Here is a 24,399-nt window from a genome sequence, read left to right as displayed (position 1 = left end):
GAACTGTATTTCTCAGAATCCTCAGTGGTTAAGCAGAACAACTTCAGGCAATGTTACCCGCCCTCTTCCCAATTACCAAGGAAGGCAGAAAAGCTGTTTCATAAAATCCTTGTATAAGCAAAATTACCATATATGATTCCATTCATCTTTAATCAACAATACCAGATAATTTCTTTCCCACTGCTTTCACCCACATGTAATTATTGGGCATTTAGTATAAAATTACCAGGACTCCTCTGTTGTGGCAAAGATGTGGAAGGAAGAAGTTAAGTTATACTTAAATTACTTTTAATATTTCATTAAACAGCTGCAATTTACGTGAATGAAGTCGAATAGAGAAAGGTGAATTACTATCAAGTACCCTATATCTTGTTGAATAAATATATAACTAGTACTTAGTCTTGCAATTATAAATAATATTATAAATGCTAACACTTGTATGTGAACAAGAGAACTCTAGAGAGAAGACCAGAGTCCTGCCCAATCTCAGCTTTGATACTAATGAGTTGCATGGTCTTTGACAAATCAATTGACTTCTTAGGGCCTCAATTTCTTCACCTATGAACCAAACTTAAATAGTCTCTAAAGTCCCTCTGTGCTTTTATACCCAAAGATTTCACACCTGTATTTTTCAGGCTGGTAGATTGGTAATAAACTGCCAGAAGAACAGAGTGAACCCTACATAGCTTTGCCTAGTGGTTAAATAGCAACTGTAGATATGATAAAGATGTTAAACTTGTTGGGACAATGGATAATACTATGAAGCATTATTTACTGAAACACAAAAATAAGTTACATAAATCATAAAGGCTGTAAAAGGAGGAAGATGAGATATAAATGAGGCAAGGTTATCAAGTGAAACTGCAAGTCTTTCATTGAGCCATAAAGAGTAAGTTAGTTGAATTTGTATAGATACAGAGGAGAAAGGGACATTATATAAAATTTATTATAAGATAATTTTTTACCATAGGATGCATCTGAAGACAATATTCTACAGGAGCTAGTAAGGTTTTATTTACAATTCTATTAAACCAAGAACTTTATTACCTTAGCTCCTCGGTGAGATATATCCTGAGAAGTAAAAAAATAAAATAAAATAATAAAATAGAAATTTGGCCTCAATTTTTATTTCATTAACTCCATGACACAATAGATTTTATTGAACTTCAGGTCAATATAATATTTTTCTTTGTTTTGTGGAGAAATAAAGTCATATCTTTTGGTGATTTTTAATAGGATTGCCCTTTAGTTACAAATTATGATAAAATATATAAACCAAACTACTTTTACCACCTATTTAACTTAAAGAGTTGCTAATAACAATATAGCACATTTTCTAGCACAGTTAGATACTCAACCATTGGTTGCTGTTAATATTTTTTATATCAGGAAATTTCTTATACATATAAAAACCATTAATTTTATGGTAGCTCTTTATTGGTATCCACAGAAGCTAGTAAGGTGATTGCTTTCATGACATTGGTCAGTATACATAAAACTCTAATATAATTTTTCAATACAGGACTGGAACCATATCTTGGAATGTTTTGTATACACAGCTAAAGCTTTTACATGTCCTGATAGACTGTGTAGTACTGCTTAAGCAATTGAGCAGAGAGTAGTATGATTAACTTTGTCTTCAAGATTATGTGTCAACTACAGAAAGGATGAATTGGTGAGTGGTGAGCTTAAGAGTTGGGAGTATAAGACAAATTTAGGAGAATACTGCCCATGGGAAAACTTATGCTACTTTTCTTTTAAACAATCACATTTTACTCTCAAAACAACTACAAGTAGTGAATATGATTTATGTCATTTTAAAGAGAAGATCGGAGAAATCAAGTAAATTGCCTAAGATAACACAGCTCTAAAAATGGTATAACTGGAATTGAAAGCCAGGTGTCTCCTACCAACGTTCAGTCTATTTCCATTATCCTAAAATGGCAATTAAGTGTTAGAGCTGAGTATAATTGCTAAAATTCTTATCTGATTTGGTTAATTGAATGGCATTAAGAATAAGAACAGGTTTTGAGAGATAATAATGAGTTACATTTGGGGCTTGCTGGGTGTATTGGGGTCCCTGGAACACTTGCATGAGTGATTAAAAGAGTTTAATGAATATAGTACTTTTAAAGGTTTGCAGGGTTATGGTGGAACCCCAAGAGCTAGCCAAAGTAGGAAGCCTTTATCACTCCTATGCCTGAAGAGGCAAGAGAATAGAATGGTTTAGACATCCAGAAAGCCTTATAGCTTTAGGGAAGAGATGTCCAATCAGAACATCTGAAGGTCGTGTCCTTCAGTAGGGGACCACAACCACCAACCAACACTCTGTAAAATGATGTATGTAAAATTCTCAGTGAGCCTGGGAGGAAACTAGAGAATAGATGCCCAGATCTCTCTCTTTGTCTTACTGTATTATCTCTGGATGTTGCTCTCATAGGCCAAAACAGCCCACATTCAGAGGACATGGGGCTTGATTAATGTAACCCATAAGGGTCAGGGTGGAGAGGGACCTGGAGAGAACATGGAGACTACATGTCAGGCAGGATGCTGAGCTTGATCCACACAAGTGGTAATCTGCAGTGGACAACTGAATATATGAGTCAGGAGTTTACAAATGAGGGAGATATAGATATTGAAGTCATAAGTTAGCCCTGGCACAGCATTTCTTGGAATATGTTATGAGAAACTCTAGTTCTATGATATTATTTGTTAAAAACAGTTTTCATGAAAAAACACTTTTGGGCAGCTTAATATATTATATTTTTTCTTTTGCATTTACAATGCACACACACATATATCAAAGGATCCAAAAATTCTGTATGTTAAGGAAATCTGTTTAACTTTTTTAAACCAGTGTTCCCCTTTTTTTTAATCACAGAAATATTTCTATTTCTGATAATACTCATCAATTTCCTAAAGAGCAAATGATCTCAAAAACACTGTCATACAAAGGTTAGCTTCAAACATAACTAAAGAGCAGGTCAGCCATGAATCTGAGGCTGTTTAGAACACAGCATAGACCCAAGAAAGGAAATGTAGAACACATTGATTTAGTCAGCATTCTCCAGAGAAACAAAACCAGTAGGAGACATCTATCTCTCTATCTATTTACTGAGAAAATATTATTTATGTTAAAGGATTGGCTGATGCAGCTGCAGGGGCTAGTAAGTCCAAAATCTGCAGGGCATGCAGGCAGTCTGAGGGCCCAGGGAATAGTTTATTTTGCAGTCTTGAGTCTGAAGGCAGTCTGAAAGAAGACTTCCTTCCTCCTTGGGGGACTTCAGTCTTTTCTCTTTAAGGCCTTCAACTGATTAGACAAAGCCCATCCCACATTACAGAGAGTAATCTGCTTTATTCAAAGTCTATGATTTAAATGTGAATTACATCTAAAAACTACCTTCGTAGAAACATCTAGACTTATCTTTGATCAAATAAGTGTTACCAAAGCCTACCCGAATTGATGCATAAAATTAGCTATCACAAATATCATTAGAATACAAACTGATAAAGCCAAGGATGAGAGAATATGAAAGAGAAAAGGGTATAACAGGCCCCAGTGCTCCAGAGAGATGGATAACACAAAGATTGGCCAGGAAAATTTAGATTTGTCAATTAGAAAATTATGCTCATCTACTCTTGACTCTAAATTTTCTCTCTGCTACATATAAATGAGGATGCAGTAGTCATGAGTTTGAACTAAAGGATCAACTGTAAGATTTTTATTAGTTCCCTTAATCTCTGAAAGACTGGGTTTCCTCATCTGCCAGATGATATTTACTAGTAGGATTTAGTAGTGCTTTCGGAAGAAAAAAGAATTTTGGAGAGAAAGCTGTGATGGCGGAGGCTTGGGAAACTAGATTAAGAATGGAATCTTTAGAATATTTTGTTTTGGGTCATATGATGTTGACTATTTGAGATATTTCAATAAAGATTTAAACATATTTTCAATTTTTTCTTAGAATTTTAGACTCTTGTTTTTTATTTTTTTAACTGAAACACTGTACTAGGGCTTGGCCTGAGGTAACATAGGTATCTTTCAGTTAATATGTTAAAACAAGTATAATTCAGCTTAGTGTCATGGAAAAGTAGGTAAGTATTAATAACTGTTGAGTAAATTTTCTTAAAAACACAAAAACAAATAGGTGGCAAAGCATCAAAAGAAAAAAAAAAGGAAAATGAAAAGGGAAAGAAATGAGAGTTCCCCATGAATTATGAGCTATAAGTATATTTTAATAGACAAGAAACTTGTATCTCTAAACTTACAACTTTCTTCTTTTGTTATATTGGTTTTGATTTCCGTTATTGATTATTAAAAAGACCTTTTGTGAAAACAATTAACTTTTTCTCACTGTCCTATCCATAAGAGGAAGCAGTTTTGTTTTTCTTACCCTCTACAGCTGCCAAGATAGATAGGGGCATCTGTCTGTCTTGACTGTTCAGTATCAAGAGATATTTACTCTGAAGACCAGGAATGTTCCCCATGATGCGGGAAACAGGAAAAGGGCCTTCTGTTGAGATCAGGGCCAGTTTCCTGCTTCACAGCCCTTTCCTAACTGTTAATGCTAGTATAAAAGAAATGGTTTTTTACTTGCATTTTGACTTGTAAAAGACCAAAGAAGAAGGATGACACAGTTTGTGAATTTGAGCGAATTTGATCTAATCTCTTTCTTGTTATGGAATTCTAAGTGAAACTTCCTTGTGTCAGCAAGTTTTCTCATAAAACATTTTATAAAAAAGAATGTTTCCTCCAATGCTCTTGCTTACAAGTACCAATTTTTCCTTATAAAACATTTGTTTGCGATCTGGTCTGTTTGACATAAATATTTCTTCCTATTATACCAGCTTGTTACAATTCCAAATGGCGTCATCCTTTCCCTCTCTAGAATGAGTGAGAAAAGTGGCTGCATCTTCAAGACCCAGTGTATTTTACATAGATGGAGTAAACAGTCTTGGAAATTGCTCATTTAATAAAGGATAAGGAATGCTGTAATCCCCAGCACTTTGGGAGGCCAAGGTGGGTGGATCGCTTCAGCTCAGGAGTTAGAGACCAGCCTGGGCAACATGGCGAAACCCTATCTCTACAAAAAATATAAAAATTAGCTGGGCATGGAGGCGTATGCCTGTAGTCCCAGCTACTCAGGAAGATGAGGTGGGAGGATCACTTGAGCCTGGGAAACAGAGGTTGCAGTGAGCCGAGATCCCACGACTGCACTCTAGCCTGGGTAACAAAGTGAGGCCCTGTCTCAAAAAAAGAAAAAAAAAAATGCCTGCTTCAATTAAATGAGAATTTTATATAAAAACATTTTTAATTTACTAGAATAAAACTTATATTAAGAAGTAGAAGACATAATGTGTTACTAGTTTGTTTTAATCCATAAGAGATGGTAAAATCTCTCATGTAGTGCATCAGTTCAAATAAGCCTGAACTCAGCATATTGAAATGATTACAACTTAAAAACTTGTGGTCTTTATATGGGCACTTGCTTCTATTTTAAGAATGGATATCCATTAGGCAAATTTAAAAAATTGAAAGGCTTCATTTGAAAATCAGACTTACACATGTGTCCCATATACTAGTAATTTTTTATTTTAAAGTCAAATCATATTTTAAAATAGCTATTGGGTCTTATTAATTTATTTAATAAATCAAGTCCAAAACTGTTATAAAAATAGCAGTATCTTTGAAATAGTACTTTAAGGTAATGTATGTTTTGGTTTTGAGTTGCAACCAACTTTTTCTTGTACTGATAATTTAGTCATGAAAAGAAAAACTCAATTTTCTAATGTTTCTAGGCATCCTTGACATTTTAAATGTAATGAAATATTCTTGCAGTCCATTTCCAATTACAGAAAAATGTAGAAAAACATATAGATAAAATATGGAAAAAGTAATTTTATGTAAGTAACATGATATTGTAAATGAAAAGTTGTTAGAAAAGAAACTTATATTTATGTTTTCTTTACTATTTCTACAAGACACTTTGGGAAAGCTTACAATAAAACATCTTGAGTAAGCAATGATTCTGCATAAAAATTTAAAAGAGTTTTTTAGGAATTTCCAAATGTCAGCAACACCAAACAAACAAACAAAAGCATTTGTAATTTATGGAGTTATCTAAAGAGATAAGTGCATGTGAATTCAGCTTCTCCTCTGAGTCCAAGTCAGTAAACTTTGAGCATTTGCCTTCTGAAATGCAAAAGCACTGAATGGAAAAATAAAATATAGCATCTCCTTTTCCTTCTCCCGTCTCTCTCCTCTTTCCTTCTCTCTTTGTTTCTCTAACACACACACACACACACATACACACACACACACACACACACAGTGGTTGCCTTTTTTGTTTCACTTCTATATAGAAAGTGAGAAAGAACAGATGTGGCACCCCTCAGCTATACAAACACAACCCATTTTAAATAAATGCAATCACTCATGTAAAAAGCTTTATCATTTTCAAAAGGTTTGGGAGAAATCTACCTTATCCATTTTAAATGCTAAGTTTAATTAACATAGAAACATTTTTGCAATTTGAAATGTATTGAATAATCTTTCTCGTTAACTTTCCTTTTGCATACTAAATTCAGAAATATGAAAAAAAATCGTGAAGTCAAATAACTTTGGTTGTGAGACCGTTGAAAGATAAGTTTGGCATTGATGAAGTAAAAGGTGGCACTTCTTTTCTGCCCATGACTCAATCAGCTTGAAAGTTTTTCACAGAGTATATCTATTTCAAGCTTCATTATCCATGTTGCAGGAGAGAAACAGGGTTTGTGATCATCTTTAGATTTAAATTTTGTTCTGTCACTTACATCAGCATTCCTCAACCTTTTTGGCACCAGGAACCTGGTTCCTGGAAGACAATTTTCCCGGGGACAGGGGTGAGAGGAGGGATGGTTTCAGGATGAAACTGTTCCACTTCAGATCATCAGGCATTAGATTCTCATAAGGAGCATGCAACCTAGATCCCTCGCATGTGCAGTTCACAAGAAGGTTTGCTCTCCTATGAGAATCTAATGCAGCTGCTGATCTGACAGGAGGCGGAGCTCAGGCAGTAATGCTCATTTGCACTCTGCTCACCTCCTGCTGTGCACCCCAGTTCCTAACAGGGCACTGACCGATACTGGCTTGCAGCACAGGGGTTGGGGACCCCGACTCATATGACCTGTGAAGTTGGCCACATTCGTCATCTTTCCTGAGCCCATTTCCTCACAGGTTATGAGATGTGTAGACTTTTACCTGAGAATGAAGTATATTCTAGTGCATATAAGCTCATGTGCTGTATTCTAATAGTATAATTTCTTATTGTCTTGAAATTACTGTGGTTCCAACCCAAACTAAAACATATTTTTTTACCTTGTTTGACCATGTAAAATAAAGTGATTATTAAAATCCTTTCATCACATCACACCTTTCGGAGGCTCAAAGGGAAAAAGGTAGTATGATATCATTTTTTAACATTTTTCCGTCAGTTATTGAGTACAGGTGGTATTTGGTTACATGAGTAAATTCTTTAGTGGTGATTTGTGAGATTTTGGTGCACCCATCATCCGAGAAGTATACACTGCACTGTATTTGTAGTCTTTTGTCCCTCGTCCCCCTCCCACTCTTCCCCCAAGTCCGCAAAGTTCATTGTATCATTCTTATGTCTTTGTGTCCTTATAGCTTAGCTCCCACAAATTAGTGAGAACACACGATGTTTGGTTTTCCATTCCTGAGTTACTTCACTTAGAATAATAGTCTCCAGTCTCATCCAGGTCACTGCAAATGCTGTTAATTCATTCCTTTTTATGGCTGAGTTGTATTCCATCATGTATATACACACACACACACACACCACAGTTTCTTTATCCACTCATTGACTGATGGGCATTTGGTTTGGTTTCACAATTTTGTAATTGTGAATTGTGCTGCTATAAACATGCGTGTTCAATCTTTTTCAAATAATGGCTTCTTTTCCTTTGGGTAGATACTCAGTAGTGGGATTGCTGGATCAAATGGTAGTTCTACTTTTAGTTCTTCAAAGAATCTCCACACTGTTTTCCATAGTGGCTGTACTAGTTTACATCCCCACCAGCAGTGTAGAAGTGTTCCCTAATCACCACATACATGCCACTACTGTTTTTTTATTTTTTTTTATTATGGCCATTCTTGCAGGAGTAAGGTGGTGTTTCATTGTGGTTTTGATTTGCATTTCCTTGATCATTAGTGATGTTGAGCATTTTTTCATATTTTTGTTGGCCATTTGTGTATCTTCTTTTGAGAATTGTCTATTCATGTCCTTAGCCCACTTTTTGATGAGATTGTCTGTTTTTCTTCTTACTGTCTTGTTTGAGTTTGTTGTAGATTCTGGATATTAGTCCTTTGTCAGATGTATAGATTGTGAAGATTTTCTCCCACTCTGTGGGTTGTCTGTTTACTCTGCCAACTGTTCCTTTTGCTGTGCAAAAGCTCTTTAGTTTAATTAGGTCCCAGCTATTTATCTTTGTTTTTATTGCATTTGCTTTTGGGTTATTGGTCATGAAATCTTTGCCTAAGGCAATGAATGTCTAGAAGGGTTTTTCCAATGTTATCTTCTAGAATTTTTATAGTTTCATGTCTTAGGTTTAAATCCTTTATCCATCTTGGGTTGATTTCTGTATAAGGTGAGAGATGAAGATCCAGTTTCATTCTCCTACATGTGGCTAGCCAATTATCCCAGCACCATTTGTTGAAAAGGGTGTCCTTTCCCCACTTTATGTTTTTGTTTGCTTTTTCAAAGATCAGTTGGCTGTAAGTATTCGGGTTTATTTATGGGTTCTGTATTTTGTTCCATTGATCTATGTGCCTATTTTTATAACAGTACCATGATATTTTGGTGACTATGGCCTTATAGTATAGTTGGAAATCAGGTAGTGTGATGCGTCCAGATTTGTACTTTTTGCTTAGTCTTGTTTTGGTTATGTGGGCTCTTTTGTGGTTCCATATGAATTTTAGAATTGTTTTTTCTAACTCTGCGAAGAATTACGGTGGTATTTTGTTGGGGATTGCATTGAATTTGCAGATTGCTTTTGGCAGTATGGTCATTTTCCCAACATTGATTATACCCATCCATAAGCGTGGGATGTGTTTCCATTTGTTTGTGTTGTCTATAATTGCTTTCAGCAGTGTTTTGTAGTTTTCCTTGTAGAGGTCTTTCGACTCCTTGATTAGGCATATTCCTAACTATCTTACGTTTCTTTTTGCAACTATTGTAAAAGGAATTGAGCTCTTGATTTAATTTTCTGCTTGGTTGTTGCTGATGTATAGAAGAACTGCTGATTTGTGTACATTAATATTGTATCTGGAAACTGTGCTGAATTCTTTTATCAGTTCTAGGAGCTTTCTAGAGGAGTCTTTAGGTTTTTCAAGGTAAAAGATCATATCGTCAGCAAATAGTGACAGTTTGACTTCCTCTTTCCCAATCTCAATGCTCTTTATTTCTTTCTCTTGTCTAATTGCTCTGGCTAGGACTTCTAGTACTATGTTGAAGAGAAGTGGTGAGAGTGGACATCCTTGTCTTGTTCCAGCTTTCAGAGGGAATGCTTTCAACTTTTACCCATTCAATATATGTTGGCTGTGGGTTTTTCATGGAAAGCTTTTATTACATTAAGGTATGTCCCTTGAATGCTGATTTTGCTGAGAGTTTTAATCACAAAGTGATGCTGGATTTTGTCTCATGCTTTTTCTGCATCAATTGAGATGATCATATGATTTTCGTTTTTAATTCTGTTTATGTGGTGTATTGAATTTATTGACTTGCATATGTTAAACCATCCCTTCATCCCTGGTATGAAACCCACTTGATCATGGTGGATTAACTTTTTGATATGTTATTGGATTCCATTAGCTAGTATTTTGTTAAGGATTTTAACATTTATGTTCATCAAGGATATTGGTCTGTAGTTTTCATTTTTCATTATGTCCTTTCCTGGTTTTGGTATTCAGGTAATACTGACTTCATAAAATGAATTGGGGAGAATTCCTTATTTCTCTATCTTGTGGAATAGTGTCAAAAGTATTGGCACCAATTCTTCTTGGAATGTCTGGTAGAATTCTGTGAATCCAACTGGTCCTGGACATTTTTTTGTTGGTAATTTTTAAATTACAATTTCAGTCTTGCTGCTTGTTATTGGTCTGCTTAGGGTATCTAATTCTTCCTGATTTAAACTAGGAGGGATGTATTTTTCTAGGAATTTATCCATCTCTTCTAGGTTTTTAGTTTATGTGGGTAAAGGTGTTCATAATAGCCTTGAGTGATCTTTTTTATTTCAGTGGTGTCAATTGTAATGTCTCCTGTTTCATTTCTTAGTGAAGTTATTTGTATTTTCTTTCTTCTCTTCTTGGTTAATCTTGCTAATGGTCTATCAATTTTATTTATCTTTTCAAAGAACCAGCTTTTTATTTCATTTATCTTTTGTATTTTTTTTGTTGTTGTTTCAATTTTATTTATTTCTGCTCTGATCTTGGTTATTTCTTTCTTCTGCTGGGTTTGGGTTTGGTTTGCTCTTGTTTCTCTAGTTCTATGAGGTGTGACCTTAGAAGTCAATTTTTGCTTTTTTAGTCTTTTTGATGTAGGCATTTAGGGCCATGAACTTTCCTCTCAGCACTGCCTTTGCTGAATCCCAGAGGTTTTGGTAGGTTGGTTATTATTGTCGTTCAGTTCAAATAATTTTTAAATTTCCTCCTTGATTTTGTTTTTGAGCCAGTGCTCATTTGGGAGCAGGTTATTTAATTTCCATGTATTTGCATGGTTTTGAAGATTCCTTTTGCAGTTGATTTCCAGTTTTATTCCACTGTGGTCTGAGAGAGTGCTTGATATAATTTCAGTTTTCTTAAATTTATTGAGGCTCATTTTATGGCCTACCATATGATCTATCTTGGAGAAAGTTCCATGCACTATTGAATAGAATGTGTATTCTGTGGTTGTTGGATGAAATGTTCTGTATATATCTGTTAAGTCCAGTTGTTCCAAGATATAGTTTAAATCCATTGTTTCTTTGTTGACTTTCTGTCTTGATGATCAGTTTAGCGCTGTCAGTGGAGTATTAAAGTCCCCCACTATTTTTGTGTTGCTGTCTATCTGATTTCTTAGGTCTGTTAGTAATTGTTTTATAACTTTGGGAGCTCCAGTGTTAGGTGCATATATATTTAGGATTGCAATATTTTCCTGTTGGACAAGACCTTTTACCATTATATAATGTCCCTCTTTGTCTCTTTTTACTGCTGTTGGTTTAAGGTTTTTCTTGTCTGTTTTTCTTGTCTGATATAAGAATAGCTACCTCTGCTTGCTTTTGGTGTCTATTTGCATGAAATGCCTTTTTCTACCCCTTTCCTTTAAGTTTATGTGTGTCCTTAAGTCTTAGGTGAGTCTCCTAAAGGCAGCAGATAGTTGGTTGGTGATTTCTTAGCCATTCTGTGGTTCTGTATCTTTTAAGTGGAGCATTTAGGCCATTTACATCCAATGTTAGTATTGAAATGGGAGGCACCATTGCATTCATTGTGCTCTTTGTTGCCTGTGTACTCTGGTTATTTTGTTTTTGCTTTTTAACTTCTATTTTTGTCTTATAGGGCCTATGTGATTTATGCTTTAAAGAGGTTCTGTTTTGATGTGTTTCCAGGATTTGTTTCAAGATTTAGAGCTCCTTTTAGCAGTTCTTGTACTGGTGGCTTGGTAATGGCGAATTCTCTCAGTATTTGTTTGTCTGAAAAAGACTGTATCTTTCCTTCATATATGATGCTTAGTTTCACTGGATACAAAATTCTTGGCTGATGATTGTTTTGTTTGAGGAGGCTGAAGATAGGGCCCCAATCCCTTCTGGTTTGTAAGGTTTCTGCTCAGAAATCTGTTGTTAATCTGATAGGTTTTTCCTTTAGAGGTTACCTGGTGCTTCTCTCACAGCTCTTAAGATTGTTTCCTTCATCTTAACTTTGGATAACCTGATGACAATGTGCCTAGGTGATGATCTTTTTGCAATGAATTTCCCAGGTGTTCTTTGTGCTTCTTGTATTTGGATGTCTAAGTCTCTAGCAAGGCTGGGGTAGTTTTCCTTGATTATTCCCCCAAATATGTTTTACAAGATTTCAGAATTCTCTTATTCCTCAGGAAAACCGATTATTCTTAGATTTGGTCATTTAACATAATCCCAGACTTCTTGGAAGCTTTGTTCATATTTTCTTATTCACTGTTCTGTGTCTTTATTGGATTGGGTTAATTCAAAGACCTTGTCTTAGAGCTCTGAATTTCTTTCTTTTAATTGTTCAGTTCTATTGCTGAGATTTTCCAGAGCATTTCACATTTCTAAAAGTGTGTCCAAAGTTTCCTGAATTGTTGATTTTTTTTAAGCGATCTATTTCCTTGAATATTTCTCCCTTCACTTCTTGTATTGTTTTTTGGATTTCCTTGCACTGGGCTTCACCTTTCTCTGGTGCCTCCCTGATTAGCTTAATAACCTAACTCCTGAATTCTTTTTCAGGTAAATCAGAGATTTCTTCTTGGTTTGAATCCTTTGCTGGTGAGCTAGTATGATTTTTGGGGTGTGCTGAGAAGCCTTGTTTTGTCATATTACCAGCGTTGGTTTTCTGGTTCCTTCTCATTTGGGTAGGCTCTGTCAGAGTGAAGGTCTAGGGCTGAAGGGTGTTGTTCAGATTCTTTTGTCCCATAGGGTGTTCTCTTGATGTAGTACTCTCCCCCTTTTCCTATGGATGTGGCTTCCTGTGAGCCAAACTGCAGTGATTGTTGTCTCTCTTCTGGGTCTAGCCACCCAGCGAGTCTACCCGGCTCTGGGCTGGTACTGGGGTTGTCTGCACAGAGTCCTGTTATGTGAACCATCTGTGGGTCTCTCAGCCATGAATACCAGTGCCTATTCTGGTGGAGGTGGCAGGGGAGTGCAATGGACTCTGTGAGGGTTCTTAGCTTTTGTGGTTTAATGCTCTATTATTGTGCTGGTTGGCCTCCTGCACCAAAGTGCAGGAGGTGGTGCTTTCCAGAGAGCATCAGCTGCAGTAGTATGGAGAGGGACCAGTAGTGGGCGTGGCCTTTTGTCTTCTGCTACCTGGGTGGGTAGGGAAGGACCATCAAACGGGGGCAGGGCTAGGCATGTCTGGGCTCAGACTCTCCTTGGGTGGGTCTTGCTGTGGCTGCTGTGGGGGATGGGGGTGAGATTCCCAGGTCACTGGAGTTGTGTAAGTAGGAGGATTATGGCTGCCTCTGCTGAGTCATGCAGGTTGACAGGGAAGTCGGGGAAAGCCAGCAGTCACAGGCCTCACCCAGCTCCCAAGCTAACCAAAGGGCCAGTCTCACTCCCACCATGTCCCCCGCCAACAGCCCAAGTCTGTTTCCAGGTGGAGGGTGAGATGGGCTTGAAAACTTGCCCGAGGCTACCCACCTTCCAGCTGCAAAAGAAAAGGGCTTGGTTCTTCCCCTGCCTGTGGAGTCTGCACACCAGATTTGCACCCTCCCCGGAGTTCTGGCCAGGAGGCTTCTCACCCCATTCAAATTGTTACAAAGTTCAGCTAGAGATTTTCTTCTCCCTGTGGTTTTACCCCCTGCTCTTCTGACCACCCTCCTGATGAATCCCTGTGGTGCCAGGCAGGAATGGCCTGCTAGGGGACCCAGTGAGCTCTCAGTGTCTTTCTGCTGCTTCCTCTGCCCCTGCATTTTGCTCAACTCTCCAAATTGACTCAGCTCCTGATAAAGTTGGAAACTTCTCCTGCAAACAGCCCATCATTTTCTACAGTGGGGGTGTGTATTCGGGAGAAGAGGGTCTCCCTTTCCGACTTCCACAGTTGGGGCACTCTCGGTATTTGAGGTGTCTCCCAGGTCCTGCAGAAGCAGTCTGCTTCCTTCAGAGGGTCTGTGGGTCCTCTTGGGATTGCTGATTTGTTCTTGCAGTCGATCTGGAGCTAACATTCACAACGACCTTTTTTTTTTTTTGAAACTGATCTCACTCTGTGGCCCAGACTAGAGTGCAGTGGCCACAATCTTGGGTCACTGCCTGTAGTATGGTATCTTGAAGAAGTTTGAATTTAAACAGATAAGACCTAGAGTCCTTTACAACATTTACTTCATGAATGATATAGCTTCACTGAGTTCTCAACTGCATCTGCAAGACATGAGCTATGACTGTTCCTCAGTTCCTTCAGCTGGCATTTATAGTAACACGTGCTATCCAGAGTTCATGCTGGGCCCCACAGGCCCTTTTAGATTCAGTCTGAGGTTACAACCCCCAGGAGTAGCTTTCCACTCCACTCAGCCATGGGGAGTTGCATGTCTCTCTTGATTCCCACATGCTTCACGTCTACTGTTTCTCAAAGTCCTTATTGTAATTATGAACTTTCTTACTTACTGCTGTCACACCTAGTATTACTGGAAGGAGGTTTTTAAAACTCCAAACACTGGCAAAGGGTTTTGGCATAAGACTAGATAAGCATTTGTTGATTTATGTGAATAAATTGTATGACTAAAGGTCTCGGGTAGTCACTGGAAAGTGCTGTAGAATTGCTGCTTGTTAGTTGTTTGTTGTTAACAGTTGATAATGAGAAGAGCAGACTTCTGAGAATAATTCAGCTATCACTAAAGAAAAGTCAAGGCAAAAAAAAAAAAAAATGGATTCAGAGCCTGAAAGGCCAGCTTAGTTATGCCACATAACTCAAGTGAAGTCCTTAATTTAAAAAGCTTTTCTGTCATAGCAACCTAATTACAATGTGAAGGGAGGTACTCTTACCATGTTGCTATAAAGTTGCGTGCCTTCTGGAGTCCCAAATAAAATTCCGAGGAAATTTTTGGAAAAAAAAAAATGGAAGAAGAATATTTGTTCTGAATTATTTTTTTCCCTAAGTCTTCTCCCTTTCAATTTGATCACAAAATCCAATGAGACACTTGACCACCTAGCAACAGCCAAAGTTTTTCTTAAACCATCACTCAGAATTGTATAACTTCTCTGCTTAAACCTCTCACTGGCTTCCTATGTTACTCACAGGGAAATGGAAAATTCATACCAGTAAAAAGATTCTAGGAGATCTGCCCTACTACATCTTGGCTGCAGCACTCAACACTCCCCTCCTGAGTCCTCTACTCTGGCCTCACTAGGCCTAGCTCTTTTTTTTTTTTTTGAGATGGAGTCTGGCTCTGTTGCCCAGACTGGAGTGCAGTGGCGCGATCTCAGCTCACTGCAAGCTCCAACTCCCGGGTTCACGCCGTTCTTCTGCTTCAGCCTCCGGAGCAGCTGGGGCTACAGGTGCCCGCCACCACACCACCTGGCTAATTTTTTTTTTTTTTTAGGTAATTTATTTATTTATTTATTTTCTTTTATTATTACACTTTAAGTTTTAGGGTACATGTGCACATTGTGCAGGTTAGTTACATATGTATACATGTGCCACGCTGGTGCGCTGCACCCACTAACTTGTCATCTAGCATTAGGTATATCTCCCAATGCTATCCCTCCCCACTCCCCCCACCCCACAGCAGTCCCCAGAGTGTGCTGTTCCCCTTCCTGTGTCCATGTGATCTCATTGTTCAATTCCCACCTATGAGTGAGAATATGCGGTGTTTGGATTTTTGTTCTTGTGATAGTTTACTGAGAATGATGATTTCCAATTTCATCCATGTCCCTACAAAGAACATGAACTCATCATTTTTTATGGCTTCATAGTATTCCATGGTGTATATGTGCCACATTTTCTTAATCCGGTCTATCATTGTTGGACATTTGGGTTGGTTCCAAGTCTTTGCTATTGTGAATAGTGCCGCAATAAACATACATGTGCATGTGTCTTTATAGCAACATGATTTATAGTCCTTTGGGTATATATCCAGTAATGGGATGGCTGGGTCAAATGGTATTTCTAGTTCTAGATCCCTGAGGAATCGCCACACTGACTTCTACAATGGTTGAACTAGTTTACAGTCCCACCAACAGTGTAAAAGTGTTCCTATTTCTCCACATCCTCCCCAGCACCTGTTGTTTCCTGACTTTTTAATGATTGCCATTCTAACTGGTGTGAGATGGTATCTCATTGTGGTTTTGATTTGCATTTCTCTGATGGCCAGTGATGATGAGCATTTTTTCATGTGTTTTTTGGCTGCATAAATGTCTTCTTTTGAGAAGTGTCTGTTCATGTCCTTTGCCCACTTTTTGATGGGGTTGTTTGTTTTTTTCTTGTAAATTTGTTTGAGTTCATTGTAGATTCTGGATATTAGCCCTTTGTCAGATGAGTAGGTTGTGAAAATTTTCTCCCATTTTGTAGGTTGCCTGTTCACTCTGATGGTAGTTTCTTTTGCTGTACAGAAGCTCTTTAGTTTAATTAGATCCCATTTGTCAATTTTGTCTTTTGTTGCCATTGCTTTTGGTGTTTTAGACATGAAGTCCTTGCCCATGCCTATGTCCTGAATGGGATTGCCTAGGTTTTCTTCTAGGGTTTTTATGGTTTTAGGTCTAACATACAGTCTCCCAAGACTAAACCAGGAAGAAGTTGAATCTCTGAATAGACCAATAACAGGATCTGAAATTGTGGCAGTAATCAATAGCTTACCAACCAAAAAGAGTCCAGGACCAGATGGATTCACAGCCGAATTCTACCAGAGGTACAAGGAGGGACTGGTACCATTCCTTCTGAAACTATTCCAATCAATAGAAAAAGAGGGAATCCTCCCTAACTCATTTTATGAGGCCAGCATCATTCTGATACCAAAGCCTGGCAGAGACACAACCAAAAAAGAGAATTTTAGACCAATATCCTTGATGAACATCGATGGAAAAATCCTCAATAAAATACTGGCAAAACAAATCCATCAGCACATCAAAAAGCTTATCCACCATGATCAAGTGGGCTTCATCCCTGGGATGCAAGGCTGGTTCAATATACGCAAATCAATAAATGTAATCCAGCATATAAACAGAGCCAAAGACAAAAACCACATGATTATCTCAATAGATGCAGAAAAGGCCTTTGACAAATTCAACAACCCTTCTTGCTAAAAACTCTCAATAAATTAGGTATTGATGGGATGTATTTCAAAATAATAAGAGCTATCTATGACAAACCCACAGCCAATATCATACTGAATGGGCAAAAACTGGAAGCATTCCCTTTGAAAACTGGCACAAGACAGGGATGCCCTCTCTCACCACTCCTATTCAACGTAGTGTTGGAAGTTCTGGCCAGGGCAATTAGGCAGGAGAAGGAAATAAAGGGTATTCAATTAGGAAAAGAGGAAGTCAAATTGTCCCTCTTTGCAGACGACATGATTGTATATCTAGAAAACCCCATTGTCTCAGCCCAAAATCTCCTTAAGCTGATAAGCAACTTCAGCAAAGTCTCAGGATACAAAATCAATGTACAAAAATCACAATAATTCTTATACACCAACAACAGACAAACAGAGAGCCAAATCATGAGTGAACTCCCATTCACAAGTGCTTCAAAGAGAATAAAATACCTAGGAATCCAACTTACAAGGGATGTGAAGGACTTCTTCAAGGAGAACTACAAACCACTGTTCAATGAAATTAAAGAGGATACAAACAAATGGAAGAACATTCCATGCTCATGGGCAGGAAGAATCAATATCATGAAAATGGCCATACTGCCCAAGGTAATTTACAGATTCAATGCCATCCCCATCAAGCTACCAATGACTTTCTTCACAGAATTGGAAAAAACTACTTTAAAGTTCATATGGGACCAAAAAAGAGCCTGCATCGCCAAGTCAATCCTAAGCCAAAAGAACAAAGCTGGAGGCATCACACTACCTGACTTCAAACTATACTACAAGGCTACAGTAACCAAAACAGCATGGTACTGGTACCAAAACAGAGATATAGATCAATAGAACAGAACAGAGCCCTCAGAAATAATGCCGCATATCTACAACTATCTGATCTTTGACAAACCTGAGAAAAACAAGCAATGGAGAAAGGATTCCCTATTTAATAAATGGTGCTGGGAAAACTGGCTAGCCATATGTAGAAAGCTGAAACTGGATCCCTTCCTTATGCCTTATACAAAAATTAATTCAAGATGGATTAAAGACTTAAACGTTAGACCCCTGGCTAATTTTTTGTATTTTTAGTAGAGACGGGGCTTCACCTTGTTAGCCAGGATGGTCTTGATCTCCTGACCTCGTGATCCACCTGCCTCAGCCTCCCAAAGTGCTGGGATTACAGGTGTGAGCCACCGTGCCCAGCCAGGCCTGGCTCTTCTTTGAATTTATCTAGCCTGCTGTCATTTCAGGATCTCTGCAGGTATTTTTCCTCTGCTGAAAAGTCTTCTCCCTAATAGCCCAAAGCTCTTCCACTTTTTTCAATAATCTTTCCAATTGCCCATTCAGAAAGGTTTACCCTGATCCACCTTTAAAAAACCAAGCCACCTCCTATGGTCTCAGGCTTTAATTTTCAAAACAAAGCTTTCTTTTTTTTTTTTTTCCTAATCTTTATCATCACTTGTCCAAAAAAAATATATAATATGTATATGTATATATATATTATATACATACATATTCATTTTAAGCCTCTAAAATGGACTTTTCTCTTGCCTTAAACAATTTTAAGCCATATCAAAACCAGACAACATGCCATCGATATTTGCAACTCTTTTTAGGTTACCTATTCCCAGGAAAATTAGAAAATAAAGGCAAGATGATGCATATTTCACTTGGTAAATAAGGAATAAACAGGTGAAAGGGGACTCAAACACATTCTGCTCATTTCTCTGCCTTTTATGGTTGAAGACAGAAGATACAGCACTCATCTATAGTTGCATAAGGTAATGACTACTAATTATACCAAAATTGAGACTTGAATCCACTTCATTGCAGTACAGTACCCTTCATAACATGTTTCTGTCTTGCTTATGGGTATTTTTTCCCTTTAGTTTCTTAATACAAAATATTCTAGACATACACTCCCTGGATATAGAAAAATAAGAATAAAGTTGCTTTTACTCAAAGAGATCAGTAAATGTCACACCTAAAAAATTACCTAAAAAATTATATGTGGTCAGATTTTTATTATTTGTAAAATATAGTAGTAGCTTGTCATTATTATCATTATTTTTCTACATCTACTCTGTTCCAGGCATTTTAGCCCAGTTATCTCCATTTCTCACAAGTAAGCAAGGTAGATTTTATTAGCCCCACTTTTCAAATGAGGAAAATGAAATTCGGTGTGCCATAGCACATTGCCCAAGGTCACACAACTAGGAAGAGTCATGGACAGAATTCAGCCCAAGGTCATCAGTGCCAGCATCTGTGCTTTCTCTCGTGCTCCACACCCCTCTGTAGATAACAATGGGACAACTCTAATAATCACTCGTGTAATTGAACTTATCTTCAGCTTATGTAAAATTTTCCATGGTCATATTGTGAGCTGGGTCCCAGGCCAATCTCTGCCACTCTAAGAAAACAAGGTGACAGTGATGAGGTATGTTGGAATGCATTGTTATTAAAGAAACAAGTTCTTATTTACTTAACTGGAACCAGGAATACATCAGTTCTGGCCACAGTGTTAGAATAAAAGCACTCATCTGATACACAGAATTAGGATAATCTCTACACTAGAAGGGCAAAGAGGGGAGGAACAAAACATAAGACAAAAATAAAACATTTTGCATTTGTTTCCTCGTGGAAACAGCATCTTAGAAAGCTTTGCAATTGTAATTAAACATTGTGTATTGTCTGGCTTTGAGATGGCATAAAAAACATTTAAAAGCAAGAGAAAAGCCCATTGTGAGGGCTTAGAAAGTAAGAAGTAAGTCGTTTAATTTTTCTTTCATCTGATGTTAATTTATGCAGAAGCTAATAACATATTTGTGGCTCAGAGCTGCTCATTGTAGGGAAGATTTCTCTCCCAACCACACTCTTCTGTGATCCCTGCCAGAATACAGCCATCATTTCAGGGCTTATTATACTTTTGTCAGGGAAAGGTAATATTCTGATACTTTCACATCCTGTAGATACATTTAATTTTTAATCTTCTGAACATCAATGGGCTTAAATGCTCTAATTCTTCTCTAGCTGTTACAAACAAAATGGCAAACCAATGAGAAAGAGATGGAAGAGGAAATTTTTTATGTGTGTTCAAAGTCAGGTAGACAGAAAGGGAAGAGTACTCTTGGCTGTTGAGGAAGAAAAAGTCAGGGGCAAGGAAGTTTTCATAAAAGAAACATGGGTTATTTTTATATCCAAGTAGGATATAATCAAATTGTTATGTTTTTATAAGTGAAAAATTTAATTCCATTGCTACCAAATCACCTATATAACAGAGACAATAGTGCTTGAGGAAATGTAGAATCTTGAGAAGTTGACATTTTAAATGAAATTCAGCATGAATAAAGTAAGTCTCATAATGACAGTTTAAAGGTCTAATTCATAAAAATGTTATTAAAGGACATTATTTATATCTGCATTTTGTGGACTTCTGCTCTTATTCATGACTCTCACAGTGTATGACTGTAATCACAAGCAGAGTGTATATTAGGAGCATTAATTCAATTTGGATGAAGACAAGAATACTGTATCACCACAATAAAATTCCAGCTATATTAATTTGAAGGGTAGAATTTGTTGCACAAGAGCATTCTCTAAAAGAAAATTGAAAAATAAATGAATGCCTTCCATATTCTGGGTTCAAATATCTACTTTCTTTGTGAAGTTCAGTGTAAGATTGACTAATTGGCACAAGCTTTTTAATGAAATATTTATTCATCAACCTTATGGAACTTGGAGACTTGGATACTGAGTTCTGATCTTATGGTTAGTATGGCATTAGTGTTTAGCTTGAGCTTAGAAATATTTACAAGTCATTTGTATTTTAATTAACCCCTTTGCTGATACATGACATCAGAGGTGATGCTTAGCAAATGGCTATTCAATTGTCTGGCATATACATTTATTTAGAGAAGATGTAAAATTCACTACTACATAAAATTTCTCCCAGAGAAGCTGAAAGTAGTGATACTTGAAAGTATCTTCATTCAGAATTTTAAATATGATCTGCATGTTTAATATGCATAAACCTTTAGGAAAAGAAGAAGTGGAAATCAATTGGTTTATTTCTATCTCTGGAACTATCAAAATTTGACTTCTTGACTTTCTACTTCTGATTGGATGAGCTGTAATAGTATGCTGTAGACACTTTTAGACAAAGTGTGAATACATTTTTCCCTGAGACATTAGATTATCTCTAGAAATCATGAAAGGGGTTCTTTATAAATTATACGTCTAACTTTGAAAGAAAGTGTTGTCTTTGATCTTGTAGGTAAAAAAGCTCTATACCTAAGGGAATGAGTTAATTCCTCTATTTAATAAGATGCAGTCATTAGTAGACAACTTAAGGATTCATTCTAGAACTACATATTGAATTTCTTTAGCATAATAATGATCTTATAATAGTTCTGGGTAACGGAAGTCTTTGAATGTACCTGTACCTGAGATGAGAGACAACTGACAAAGAGAAAGGAATTTCAAATATAAGGTAAATAGCACTGCTAATTGAAGATAAAAATCAGTACATTTACAACATTAACCGTAGCTATTATTGTCCCAAATCTAAAACCACTGAACATTCAATTTCAACAACTATGTATTAGTACAGGACTTTGTTATCTAAAATGATTATGCTTACCAGAAAAGTGTCCAGGGATGTCCACCTGCTATGTGGCTATGCCTGGGCAGCACGTGAATTCTCTGTCTTTGCTCCCTCAGACCAAGGCTGTCTCAGATTTATGAAACAGGGCTCTTCCACGAAGTTTAGAAGTACCACAAACAGTTTGATGTGGCATCCAGACTTACTGCAACCTCTGGGTGCAAAGATTGAACAGCCTTGTTGATACAACCACTCAGAAAGGACCGTGGAAGTTATGTTTCCAACACACTGCCAGACACTTGTCATCAGGCTTAAATGCCTGTTGGCAAGAGCCAGATATGAAAAACAGCTACATCAAAAGATACCTTTTTAATGGTCTAATATATTATTTCTAATGAAATTGAATGTATAAAAGAAAACAAATATTAATTCTTCTAGTTTATCTGCAGTATATTTTCCAAGAAATATATTTTAATTTTATATATCAATACTTTTAGGCACTAGATAAACAATTGCTTGGTTCAGAAAGTTCAAACTATCACGTTCATTATTTGTAAACATTATTAGCAGTCTACAACATTACACATTTACTGTGAGCCAGGCACTTTACACAGTGTTTTGTAAATATTAACTTTGAGGGAGGTATTATTATTTGATAAATGAGGAAAATAAGACTTAGTGGGATTAAATTACTTGCTCAGTCACAAAGCTAGCTGGAGGCAGAACTGACTTAACAAAAATCCTTCATTTCAACCTTGGTTTTGCTTTCATACTAAATTTCCCTAAAGGAAATATTTTAAATGTATTCTCTAGAAAAAGAAGGGGAAAAGAAGAAGGCTGAGAAGAAAGTTACTTCTGAAACAAAAAAGAAAGGTAGGAAATTTAAAAGCCATGTACCACATAAATCAATTAGTGTCCATGCATAATACTACTGGTAAATCTATTATTTTCTAGGAAAGAAATTCCCTTAATAAATGCATTGTCATTGTTATTAATGAACACTCTTAACATGTCTAGATATTCTAAATAAAATTAAAATTGTCAATTTTTAAAAAGAGAATTCAATCCTAAACACTTTTTGAAAATTACTACTGTGATTATTTTTTCTTTCTTAAGAGCAGCTGCTTAATTCTCTCTAATTCACTACTTTACTTTAACTATATATGTGAATATGATGGTTACTATTTAACTAATTCAGTTTAATTTTAAAAGTCATTGTATGTAGAGGGCAGAAAATACTTGATTGGTTTGTTTTACACATATATATATTTTTTAATTGGTTGTTTTCAAATAATTTATCTGATGTCCCAAGTGAACTTCAGAGATTTCAGAACTTTTGACATGGTTCTGGTGACCTCATAGCTGAGAGAACATTCAATATATTCTTTTCAATATATGTTAGGAAAGCTGTTAAATAATACCATAATTAATAATGCCATTTAATGTTTTCACTGTTATTAAATAATTTTTGCCTTTGGCAAAAAAAAAAAATTCTGTTTCCTGAAGAGAAATTATACCTAAGCCACTAGTCTGTTATGAAGGTGCTACCTTATTCATATTTGACATGACTTATGGCTGATTTAAGATTTCTCTATACAAGATAAATTAGATGCCTCACTGGTAGTCATGCATGCCCTGAAATATTTGCAAGTTAAACAGGTAAAGGCTTATAATTTTCTTATTTTACCAGCAGAAAAAGAAGATGTCAAAAAGAAAAGTGAGAAGGAAACTGCCATTGATGTGGAAAAAAAAGGTATTGCACTTTCTTTGTTTCCTTAGATGGATTATGTTCAGGATGTTTGCTTCATGAAAGACTCCTCATGCAACATACACAAATTGCACACAGTTACTTATATCTACCCAAGACGTGAAGGTCAAAGCAAAACTTGCACTAGACAAAGTTAAACAGGCAAAGAAGACTTTATTCAAGGCTATTGCAATAGGACAGAGAGACTGGAATTGAGTCTGAACTCAATTCCCCCCCAAAAAAACGCAGGAGTGTTTGTAATGGCTGGTATGGGGAATCACAGGACATCTGTTTTTGCATATTGGCTTTTCCCCCTCAAAACGTAAACTTTCAGTCTTATATCTGCATGGTAAGAAGTAGTTTCACAATGTGGAGCGAGGAGTCCAAGGAAGTTAGGCTCCTACTCTTCCACAGAAACTTAGAGATGGGGCACTATCTTTCTTGATGATTACATTTCAAAGGGATGGCTCTCAGTTCCTTGAGAAAGGCTTTATGGGTTGTGAAACTGAAAAGTGGCTTGTAAATGTCCCAGCTACTAGAGTGGCCAAGACAGGAGCATTGCTTGAGCCCAGGAGGTTGAGGCTGTAGTGAGCACCATAATTGCACTACTGCACTCCAGCCTGGGTAACAGAGGAAGACCCTGTCTCCTCATCCCCCTACAAAAAAAAAAAAAAAAAAAAAAATCTGTATCTCAATAAAGTAGAGAAAGAATTTACAATGACAAGTTTTCCAGTTTTCTGAAGTAAATGCTCTAAGAAAAGGGAGATCAGGAGCTGCTGAAGGTCAGAAAGAAACCTATTAAAGTTTAATCAAGGTGAGGACCACCTTGGTCAAGATACAATGAACTTGAGAAGAGATACATAGTAATAACAATACCACATTGCAAAGATAAGAAGCTGAGAAAGAATAATGCACCCTATTAAGAAATAAGGTTATTCAACTATTTGACAGTTTCGATTTTTGCTTTAAATTTTGTTCTGTTTCTATTCTTGTTCAAACATGAATATTGGCTTCGATTCAGGTTAGGCTTAAGTTTACATGGAAAAGAC

General features: G+C 36.8%; 1 protein-coding gene across 2 annotated transcripts in view; it reads left to right on the top strand.

The window, feature by feature from the left end:
- The window catches only part of TRDN (triadin), a 416,769-nt gene that overhangs the window by 174,880 nt on the left and 217,490 nt on the right, over positions 1-24,399 (top strand). Inside the window, exons 11-12 of one of the 2 annotated variants that reach the window (XM_055114092.2) lie at positions 22,417-22,476; positions 23,294-23,356. In XM_055114092.2, the coding sequence (XP_054970067.1) occupies positions 22,417-22,476; positions 23,294-23,356 (123 nt within the window). The remainder of the gene's footprint in view (positions 1-22,416; positions 22,477-23,293; positions 23,357-24,399) is intronic. The other variant, XM_057302585.2, reaches the window with a different exon arrangement.

The sequence above is a fragment of the Pan paniscus genome, chromosome 5 (assembly GCF_029289425.2).
Source record: "Pan paniscus chromosome 5, NHGRI_mPanPan1-v2.0_pri, whole genome shotgun sequence".
Taxonomy (NCBI): Eukaryota; Metazoa; Chordata; class Mammalia; order Primates; family Hominidae; genus Pan; species Pan paniscus.
Note: the sequence above shows the minus strand (reverse complement) of the source record. Positions and strands in the feature narration are given on the sequence as shown.